Below are 11,763 nucleotides of genomic sequence, written 5' to 3'. Positions count from 1 at the left end.
CCCAGAATATATAACTTCAAGCGGAATTGGACATGAGAAAGCTTAATTTATCCAATAGGAATATACAAACTGCATTCTCGCATAGTCTGGTGTTTAAACCTTTTAGTTCAACAAACATATACTGACAAAGTAAAAAAACATTGTACACTATCAGGTCACTTAAAATCAATTACAATAACTTTTGTAGCAAGCATAAGTTAACACAACCTGCAAAATATAGTAAATGACATGTTACAACAGGCTAAACTACACTAATAACGTAAATTTTATTACACTGTTAGTATTGCATATAAGTAAGCTCTACCAAATGATGTTTGGACATGGACGATCATAAACTTCCACTAAAAAATATACATTACTCAAATGAGCAATCCTGGAAAAGTTTATATAGACTATTTAATTTCATCAAGTTAGTGAATTTTTGAGAATTGAAGAACTAAATGTTTAGTACTGTAAACAAATTACATTGAAAATTTAGGTTTCATGTGATCTAACATAAAAGCACTCATTCTCAAAACATATTCAGCATTAAAACAAGCCAAACTACAAAAATAAATGGAAAGATCATAACCCAGAAATAAGGAAACAAAAGGAAAAAAAACTACAGATTCTAGGGTTTTCAGACAATCTTTCTTCCTAGCATATGATGAAGCTTTTGGTGACAAAATTGTCAGCTTCCAAATTACAACATTGGAATAGGAGAAGAAAATGAAATACAGGAACATTTCATAAACTACTTAAAGGGCATTACTGGTAGAAGAAGAGCTAAAACTCGCCGAAAGCTCATTCCAAGCACTACTACTACTCCAGTTTTCATTCCCTGGATTCCCTACAAACTGCCTTGACAAAGTTGAATGTTCGTGATTGTCTTCCATCTTCATCAAAGCCAGCTGCGTGAGCATGGGATTCGTGATCTTTGGCCTAATTTGAGTACTTGTTACAGTAACACCACCCGCGTCATTACTTGTATAGTGAGTTGGATGAAAAGGATAAAACCCAGAAGCAGAAGATGAGTCCAATCCGCCGTAGATATTAGGAAATTGGTTTGCCACTTGCTGTTGTAGTCTCCACTGCTCTAAATTACCACCCATTCCGAGCTGAAAATTCATGCTTTCGTTGTTTCCCGCAACTGGAGCTGATAATGAAGAATTAATTGCTGAGTAATTCATGTTAATATTATTGTCATTTGGAGTGAAATGATGATCAGTCAATTGGCCTAAAGGAGACATGAAACGTAGAGGGTGATGAATTTGAGGGGTCATAAGACCTAGTAAACTAGCTGCTGATGTTGGGCTAGAAAAACTATTATTGTTGCTAGTTGAACCAGAGTTAGTAGCTATTTGGCGGCAGCCACCAGTACTAGTGCTAGAAGTTGGAGATTTGGAAGTATTAATATTGTTGTTCGTCGCTTTAGTACTACTGCTGCTCCTTTTGTTCCTCCGACAACCGCCACCCACAGGGACGCTCCTCAAAGCGCCCCCTCTCGTCCAGTACCTTCTGCAAGTCTTGCAGAAATGACGAGGCTGCGAAAGACTGTAGTTGTTGAAGTAGCAAAACTTGGTGTTTGTTGATTCACAACGAGGGCATTTTTGGACTGCCTCCGCCATTGGTATGTTGGCTAACCGGGCTCGATCAGCCATCGAGCCCGGCCTAATAGTACCTCCACCGCCCACATGAGTCTGAGTTGGAGGTGGAGCTACTAGTGGCCGCGGTGGTTGCACGGATTGAAACTGAGGATTTGGGATGCTATGTCCAGCTTGCTGCAAAATATAAGAAAAGAAAATTAGAAAAAAAGTAGAATATGCTACAAATTTAAAGGAGGAGGAGAGAAACAAAAGGTGAGAGGAATATTTATATCTTTATGAATTTCTTCACTTTTTTTTTTCAAGAAGCCATTGACATAAGCATCATATTATTGAAGGGAAAAAACCATACCTGCTGCCAGTTGGCTGGATCAAGATAAGCTGAAATAGAGGAAAAAACCATAGTTTCTTGAATGATCTTAGATACTATCTTTTGTAAAGTTAGATTGGGGTTTTTGGAATGGGATATTGTTAGTGGAGCATCACATCAAATGGAAGTGGATGAGGGCTCCTTAGGCAAACAGATAGAGAGAAAGAGAGAGAGAGAAAGCAAGAGAGAATAAAGCTAAAGAGAATTGAGAATATAAGGAGGTAGAATAAAGTAGCTAGAGGGCTTTATAGAAGTTGCATTTATATAGATACAATTAGGTCCTGGTTTATTCTTACTGTCTATTTTTGTTTTATTGCTTTTTAAGAGTTCAAGAGGATCTTTGCTTACTTAGTCTTTAAGCTTCATGTTAAACTTCTTGACTTGCACCACTCCCACACCTCCCTAACTCTTTGGTTCATGTACTCATCATACTGGCCTGGATTATAATACAAGAATTATTCATACCTGAAATAATACACTCAGAACTCTCCATAACAATATCTATATATAATAATTATTTATTATAAAAGTCAAGTTTTTTTCGGAACCAGTTTTTATGTTATGCTATAACATATGTTCTCTATAAACAACACGCCATATAGCAGCCAAAAAATATCGGAACAAACGAGGTCGTTATAGAGAGGTTTGACTGTAGTAATAGAAGAATAGACGTCGCTGTAAAATTGTTATGCGATGAACAATAATAATAGAATGTTATGTAGTAATTACCTTCTTTAAAAGCGTTTTTGTTTAAAGTGCTCTTATCCATGTATTGCTAATACGCATCTGGTTATTCACATTCTATACCACATAAAATCATAATGTATAAATTCTTTAAATAAGTTATGCCGGTATATATTTTTGTTTAATACCTTTAACCAAATATAGTACTATTAGTATTTTTAACCGGCCGACCATATGCTGCATTAATTATGTTGAAACAATTTTTCTTCCTATGCAACTGATCAAATATCACACTACTTTACTAGTAATTTACTTATGCAAAGTTTTATGCAGAAATTACTTATCTTTACTAATGTGAGCAACCAGGTGATCCCTCAGAGAATGTGGTGGTTTCATCTGTCATGTTGAAATTTGAATGCATGAAAAAAGTACTGAGTTGTCTGTAATATTGTTTAGAACGAGGAACAATATTAACTAAAAGTGTCTTCATAGATGCAGTTTGTATGAATAACTTTACATATATTGCTCATTCTGGTATTTAGCATCTTAAAATTAAATTTTAAGTATGGTACTCGTTACTTATTCTATGCAGCAAGGGAATAAAATTATAAAATAGTACATGGGATACAAATTGTTTGTCCAAGAGAAATGATTAAACTATAAAAGATGAATTAATTAATTTTAGATAAAAGGCCAGTCTTGGGAGCTTTAGACAATCATTCTCAGTATTGTCGGGACCAAATGAACTTTTTCTACGTCCCTCACACCCCCGCCCCCCGGCAGGGTTGGGGGGAGGGAGGGGGGAGGGTACAATATTGTTGGCATTGGTTGTATAAGATTACAGGCTTTACTTTCTAGAGTTCAGTGGATATAATATTTTGTGAAAAAAGTGTATGTGACATTCTAAAGTGAATAGAATCCGACACTCTGGCTAAATTACAATGTTCAAATTACTCTAGTGTAAAAGCAACTTAGCGGATTAGTATATAAGTGAAGAGAAGTAGGGATAATAAAGATTGATACGAATAATGTGGTGAATATTAATAAGGTTTTCATTTAGTGTGACTCTTGTTTGAGCGTAGCATATCCAACCAAAATGTTCTAAGAGGGTGTTTGGCTAAGCTTGTAAGCTGGTCAAACTAGCTTATAGGTACTTTTCGGCTTATCTATGCGTTTGCTTATAAGCCAAGTGCTTATAAGTCAAAAATAAGTCAAAAACCATAAGCTGGTCACCCCCAGCTTATAAATTTTTAGCTTATAAGCACTTTAAGTTTGACCAAAATTTTTACTATTTTATTCTTAAAATATTCTTTTTTGAACAAAACTTTTGCATCGATACTCACTGCCTCAAGTACTATTTCAACCTAACCCCCCCTCCCCCGCCTCTTCAAGTCTGCAATGCTCATTGACTATTTAAGATAAGCAAATTCTCTATTCCTTTGCATATTTATATCTATGTGATTGTGTATTAATCTTTGAACTGTATGTAATAAATGAGAACATATCAAATTTTTAGTATGTTGCTTTCTAAGTGTTGTGGTAATAAAGACAGTGTTTGGTTCTCTTCAAATATTTTGTCATATTTAGGTTTATTTTTTACTGAGAATTTTTTATCAATTTATTAATTATTATAACTTATGATTATATGCTTATCATAAAATAAATTATATTTATCATAAAAGTTATCTTATCTAAGCACAGTTGTATTTAAAATAAAATGACAAATAGAATATTTTGTATTTGGATCGATTTGGAATCTAAAATTTTGAAGAAATTACTTCCTTATAAGTGTAAACACTTCTAAGGTTATTTAATTCTTTTTAACAGAAAAAGATTTTATCAGCACTTTTTTATCAAATACTGCAACAACTTATTATCAATTTTAGCACTTGTATCCAAACACGTAACTGCTTATTTATTAAATCAGTTTCAGCACTTAAAAGTGCTTTTCAGCACCTAATGCTTATCAGCTACTTCAAATCAGCTAATCCAAACGGGCTCTAATTCAAAGCAAAATATCATATCTACAGTAACAATATCTCAACACAATCAGTCACATTTTTAATCTCCATTGTTTACAATGGTTAAATCATAAATTAAAGTGAGAATATATATTGACTATAGTATAATAATTGTGATAAGAGTGTATTGAAGACATATGTCATTTATTCATTGGATTGGTTTAAATAGTAACGCGAGTAAATTTTTACCTTATTACTAGTGTGTTGTGAACTGATAAACACAAAAGAGAGGGTAAACAAATGGGATACCCAATTTTAAAGGGTTTTAGTAGGAAAAACGATACTGTATAGCCGCTCTGAAAATAATAGGCCAATTATTTATATATATATATATATATACAAAAATATAAATTTTATACATTTTTCGGCTACCGATGTAATTAGTTTCAGCCGCGCGCTAAAAGTGATCTTTTCCCGTTTTAGTACGCACCTCGGTGCTGGTATTGGTCCATTTAACTGAGGCCCAGTTGATGAACTAATGAGCTGGGCCCAGATGATGAACAACTGAGCTAGGCCCATCTGAGACGTTATAACTCAAAATATGCTATGCGAAAATAGATCTAACAATCACACATCTTTCCTCAGCAAATTCTACTAATCTCTTTCCTTTTCTTTTCGACACTCAAGGAATGATTTTCACTAAGCCCTATCCCGTTTACTCTGTTACTTAGCCATTTTTCATATGGACCATAGTTCTGATCCATGGGATAGCCAAAACTGGGCCTACGAACAAAGAAATGATTATGCTAATGAGGGTGAAATTCAAAAATAGCCCGATTTACAAGTAGTAATTGAAAACTAAGCCACAGTTTCAAAAGAATCGAAATTTAGCCACTTTTCATGTAAAGATAAATCTGAACGAAACTTGAGTTCGAATTTTTTACATGTGAACTTTCAGCATAACATGCTGGAATTTCAAAATGTGCTGGAGTTCCAGCATAATATGCTGAAAGTTCATACACAGGTGCTCCAATCTCCAGTATATTATGCTGGAACTTTCCGTGTTGCAGCAAAATAGTAGCTATTTTTCAATAACTTTGCAAATGTTAGCTATTTTTCAATAACTTTGTAAATGTTGGCTATTTTTCAATTACCAGTGCGAAAACTGGCTAGCACGGGCTATTTATTGCTTAATGAAGTACGTGAGTCTCACATTTGGAAAATGGAAAGGAAAGGAGATAAATTTAACTTATATGCATTATTTTAAACAACGGTTACCTTTTATGATTGACCAACATACACTACTAGAAATTCGGTAAAAATCGACCAAGGTCGACTGACCAACTTTGGTCGGTCAAACAATCGGTCAAAAAACCAACCAAAGTTGGTCGATTTTTCAAAATATTTTATTTTTTAATTTTTTTTACGAAACCAACCAACTTTGGTCGATTTTCTTTGGCACAAAAATGCGAAAAACTATTTTTGAATCCCGCAAAATTTATTTTTCAAGAAACCGACCAACTTTGATCGGTTTTTCAATTAAAATAAATAAAAATTAATATTAAAAAAATCGACTAAAATTGGTCGGTTAATTCGGCCGGTCATTTTAATAAACCGACTAACTTTGGTCGGTAATTTTATTTTTTAATAAAACTGACCAACTTTGGTCGGTTATTTTCGTGCGAAAATACAATTAAAGAGTATAAATCAAATAAAAGACAGTCTTAAAACAAAATACACCAATGGTCTAGTGGTAGAATAGTATCTTGCTATAGTACAGACGCCGGTTCGATTCCCAGATGGTGAATCTTTTGATTACATAATTAAAAAATCGACCAACTTTGGTCAGTTTTTTTGCAATATTTTCTTTTTTGAATTTAATTGACCGACCAACGTTGGTCGGTAATTTCCGACTAACTTTGGTCGGTATGCCTTTCCGACCGTCAACATACCGTCCACACATAAATGGTCGCGTTTTGATCGGTAATTGGCCATAACCAACTAACTTTGATCGATTTTTTTGATCGGTGTTTAACGTATTTCTAGCAGTGATACTCTTGGTTTTTTCTCTAAATAACCGTTTGTTTCACAAGCCCAATTTTTCTGTCATTTGTAGCTGCTACCCTTATATACACCACTTTTTGTACTTTAGTTTATTGACAAATGGTACTACTGAATTTTCAGGTGTTAACACTACGTTCCCTTTAACAGCTTGTTTGGATGATTGTTACCTATTGTATTTTGTAGTGTATTGTTACTTTAAATACAATCTTTATTTTGATTGTGCTATAAATAGAATTATATTTAAGGTGAATGTATATTTTAGAGAGATTTTAAGGTTTGTTACTTGGTGGCTAAGTCACTTTTTCCCTATAAATATAGGGGTTTTATTCGTTATAATTCATCCCAAATCAATAAGAATTCTCTCTCTCTCTCTATTTTTCTCTGCAATATTCTTCTTCTTCTTTTATTGTTTTATAACATGTTATCAGCATGAGACCCTAACCAATTGAGTAGAGGGCAATTGCTTTAATTTGTAGATATACTATTACTTAGTAGATATACTATTAATTAGTTGTCTAGCGTTTGAGAAATTAAACCCCCGTGGAGAAAATGTCATGACCCAAAATCCCAATCTGTCATGATGGTGCCTATCCCAATACTAGGCAAGCCGATAATCTCCATAAACCACAATTTCTCTTTAAGTTTGAAAATGCAATATTTAACTACAGTATAAAATCCCACAAATACTGATACGAACACTTCCCAAAACTTGGTGTCACTGAGTACATTGAGCATCTAATATGAATACAATTCTGAAAAATACGGTTTATGATAATCTGAGGCCAAATACAGTAACAAGGAGATAGGGAAAGAGAGACAAGGTCTGCGAAATACGACAACTACCTCTGAATCTTTGGAAAATCAACTGTGCGAGAGAATCAACACCCGCTATGTCCGAAAATACTTAGATCTGCACATAAAGTGCAGGGTGTAGTATGAGTACAACCAACTCATCAAGTAACAATAATAAATAAGGAACTGAAGATAATAACGAGCTACACAGTTATAGTTCATTTCTAGTAATTCCGGCAAAGAATAGACATGCTTTAAAATCCGGCAGTTTAAGTCAAATCAATTTTATACAATTCAAGTTCATATAATCTGGATATAAAATCTTTCAGAGAATTTCACAACAATGACAGGTAGAAACTAAGTGCAACAACAAATGAAAAACAAGTACAACCTCTCAGGCAACAGATACTCCACTCGTCACATCAGCTCAACCACTCGGCTCTCAGCCCCCAGCACTCACACTCAATGGATACCCGCGCTTATTGAGGGTGTACAGACTCCGGAAGGGCTCCTACAACCCAAGCGCTATAATCTGCACGGACAACTCACGTGCTGCACAGACAATATCTGGATCCGCACGGCCAACTCACATGTTGCACGGACAACTCACGTGTTGCACAGACAACTCACGTGCTATAGTATCAATATCTGGATCCGCACGGCCAACTCACGTGCTATAGTATCAATATCTGGATCCGTACGGCCAACTCACGTGCTACACGGAACGGACAACTCACGTGCTATAGTATCAATATCTCACAATCAGGCCCTCGGCCTTACTCAGTCATAAATCTCTCTAGTCTCTCGGGCTCTCAATAATCATGAAATCAACCCAAACAACAATTATATGATGCATCAATAATAAACAATAGAGACTGAGATAAAATAAATAAGTAAACTGTGACTGAGTACCAAACAACAATTTAGAAGATAATTCAACATGTACATGACCTTTGTGGGTCCCAGCAGTACCAACATATAGCATAAATATGGTTTCTAACATGTCTTACAGTCAAATTTCCACAACACATAGAGAACATATAACTAACAACAAATTATTCAACTTTACAGTTTCACGGGATGGACCAAGTTACAATTTCCTCGGTGCATCCCCACACGCCCGTCACCTAGCATGCGCGTCACCTCCAAAGTAATCACATGATACAAAAATTCGGGATTTCATACCATCAGGACCAGATTTAAAACTGTTACTTACCTCAAACCGCGTAATTCTTTATTCCGCTATGCCCTTGCCACGAGAATTGGTCTCCGAAAGCTTCGAATCTAGTCACAAATAATTCATTTCAGTCAATAAAATTTATTATAATTAATTCCATAAGTAAATATTCACTTTCCATAAAAATCCGAAATTTAGCTCAAAAATCGCTCGTGGGGCCCACGTCTCGGAACCCGACAAAAGTTACAAAATATGAACTTTCATTCAACCATGAGTCCAACCATACAAATTTTACTCAAATTCGACACCTACTCGACCCTCAAATCTCCAAATTAAACCAAGAGGGTTTTCACTATTTTCCAACATAATTCACCGATTAAATGTTAAAAACAACCATGGATTCTGGTAATTTAATCAATATTGTGTTAAAAACACTTACCCCATTGTTTTCTCTAAAAATCTCTCAAAAATTGCCTTTTCTCGAGCTCCAATCCGTCAAAAATGGATTCAGAACTTAAACTCTCTGCCCAGATATTTGCTCTATGCGATCACGAACATCACCACGCGATCGCGAACATCACCGCGTGATCGCGAAGAAGAGTTTTGCACAGCCCAGGTTTAACTCTACGCGAGCGCGAACTTTCCCACGGGATCGCGATGCAAAACATCACAAACCTACGCGATCGCGAAGCACAAACGTGTGATATCCATTTCTGCCCCATTTCCTCTACGCGAACGCGACCTTCTTCACGCGTTCGCGAATAACAAACTCACATAGCTATGCGATCACGTCCCGTTTCATGCGATCGCAAAGTACAAAATATCACTGCCTAAAATTAACCCTACGTGATCGCAGATATCCCCACGCGATCGCATAGAACAAAAACCTCCACTGACCAACTAAGCCTACGCGATCGCAGACACATTCACGCGATCGCGTAGAAGGAAAACAACATCAGACATCAGAAAATTCCAGCAGCTGTTCAAGTCCAAATTTTGATCTGTTAAGCATCCAAAACTCACCCGAGCCCCTCGGGACCTCAACCAAATATACCAAAAAGTCCTAAAATATCATACGAACTTAGTCGAGTCTTCAAATTACATCTAAAAACACTAAAAACACGAATAACACATAGATTCAAGCCTAATGAACTTTGAAACTTTCCATTTCTACAAACAACGCCGAAACCTATCAAATCAAGTTCGATTGACCTCAAATTTTGCACACAAGTCATAAATGATATGACAGACCTATTAAAATTTTCAGAATCGGATTTCGACCCCGATATCAAAAAGTCAACCCTCCGGTCAAACCTCCCCAAAAATTTAACTTTCGGCATTTCAAGTCTAATTCCTCTACGGACCTCCAAATAATTTTTCGGACACTTTCCTAAGTCCAAAATCACCATACAGAGCTATCAGAATTATCAAAATTCAAATCTTAGGTCGTTTACACATAGGTCCATATCCGGTCACTTTTCTAACTTAAAATTTTCAATTATGAGACTAAGTGTCTCATTTTACTCTGAATTCCTTCCGGACCCGAACCAACTAACCCGGTAAGTCATAAAATAACTGTAAAGCATAAATTGAGCAGTAAATGGGGGAACGAGGTTATAATACTCAAAATGACCGGCCGAGTCGTTACATTCTCCCCCTCTCAAACAAACGTTCGTCATCAAACGAGTTTAGAATAATACCTGGAGTCTAAAATAAGTGTTGGTATTTACTCCGCATCTCCTGCTCAATCTCCCAAGTAGCTTCTCCGACTGGCTGGCCTCTCCACTGTACCTTCACTGATGCTATGTTCTTGGACCTCAGTTTTCGAACCTGCTGGTCTAAAATAGTCACCGGCTCCACATCATAAGTCAAATTACCGTCCAGCTGCACTGTACTAAAATCCAGAATATGAGACGGATCCCCGACATATTTTCGGAGCATGGATACATGGAACACTGGATGAACACCTGATAGACTAGGCGGCAAAGCAAGTTCATAAGCCACCTCTCCAATCTCCTTAAGTATTTCAAAAGGCCCAATATACCGAGGGCTTAACTTGCCCTTCCCTTCGAACCTCAACACACCCTTCATGGGTGAAATCTTGAGCAGAACCTTCTCCCCAACCATGTGAACAACATCATGAACCTTCTTATCGGCATAACTCTTCTATCTAGACTGTGCCATGCGAAGCCGTTCCTGAATCACTTTGACCTTCTCTAAAGCATCCTGAACCAAGTCAATACCCAATAGCCTAGCCTCACCCGGCTCAAACTAACCAATCAGAGATCGACACCGTCTTCTATATAATGCCTCATACAGAGCCATCTGTATACTCGACGGGTAGTTGTTATTGTAAGCAAACTCCGCAAGTGGCAGAAATTTATCCCAAGAACCTCCAAAATCAATGACACAAGCGCGTAGCATATCCCCCAATATCTGAATAGTGCGCTTGGACTGCCCGTCTATCTGAGGGTGAAATGTTGTACTCAACTGAACTTGTGTGCCCAATTCTCTCTACACTGCTCTCCAAAACTGTGATGTAAACTGCGTGCCCCGATCTAAAATGATGGACACCGGCACACCGTGTAGGCGAACAATCTCGCGGATATAAATCTTAGCCAACCGCTCCGAAGAATAATTAGTACCAACTGGAATAAAATCCTCGAATTTGGTCAATCGATCTATAATCACCCAAACAACATCAAACTTCCTCAATATCTGTGGAAGCCCAACTACAAAGTCCATCGTAATACGCTCCCATTTCCACTCCAGAATTTCAAGTTTCTGTAGTAATCCGCCCGGTCTCTGATGCTCGTACTTTACCTGTTGACAGTTTAGATACCGAGCTACAAACCCAATTATATCTTTCTTCATTCGCCTCCACCAATAGTGCTGCCTCAAATCCTGATACATCTTCGCGGTACCTGGATGAATCGAGTACCACGAACTGTGAGCTTCCTGGAGAATCAACTCACGCAACCCATCTACATTAGGCACACAAAGCCTGCCCTGCATCCGTAATACACCGTCATCTCCAATAGTGACTTCCTTGGCATCACCGTGCTGAACCGTGTCTTTAAGGACAAGCAGATGTGGATCATCATACTGGCGCTCTTTGATGCGATCATATAA

General features: G+C 36.8%; 1 protein-coding gene across 1 annotated transcript; it reads right to left on the bottom strand.

Moving 5' to 3' along the window:
* Positions 1 to 505: 505 nt before the first annotated feature.
* Positions 506 to 2,166, bottom strand: LOC107827621 (dof zinc finger protein DOF2.4). Its single transcript, XM_016654795.2, has 2 exons — positions 1,936 to 2,166; positions 506 to 1,760 (listed from the first exon to the last, which is right to left on the bottom strand). Exons 1-2 carry the CDS (start codon positions 1,984 to 1,986, stop codon positions 738 to 740), a joined length of 1,074 nt encoding a protein of 357 aa, XP_016510281.1. The 5' UTR covers positions 1,987 to 2,166; the 3' UTR covers positions 506 to 737.
* Positions 2,167 to 11,763: the final 9,597 nt, after the last annotated feature.

This window comes from Nicotiana tabacum, chromosome 24 (assembly GCF_000715075.1).
Source record: "Nicotiana tabacum cultivar K326 chromosome 24, ASM71507v2, whole genome shotgun sequence".
NCBI lineage: Eukaryota > Viridiplantae > Streptophyta > Magnoliopsida > Solanales > Solanaceae > Nicotiana > Nicotiana tabacum.
This window is presented reverse-complemented; position numbering and strand designations above follow the sequence as displayed.

Excerpts from the sequence above, each read along its gene's own strand:
- LOC107827621 (XM_016654795.2), bottom strand. The coding sequence starts at position 1,986 with ATGGTTTTTTCCTCTATTTCAGCTTATCTTGATCCAGCCAACTGGCAG. Across the intron at positions 1,761-1,935 it reads ATCCAGCCAACTGGCAGCAG|CAAGCTGGACATAGCATCCC; the intron begins GTATGGTTTTTT and ends TATATTTTGCAG.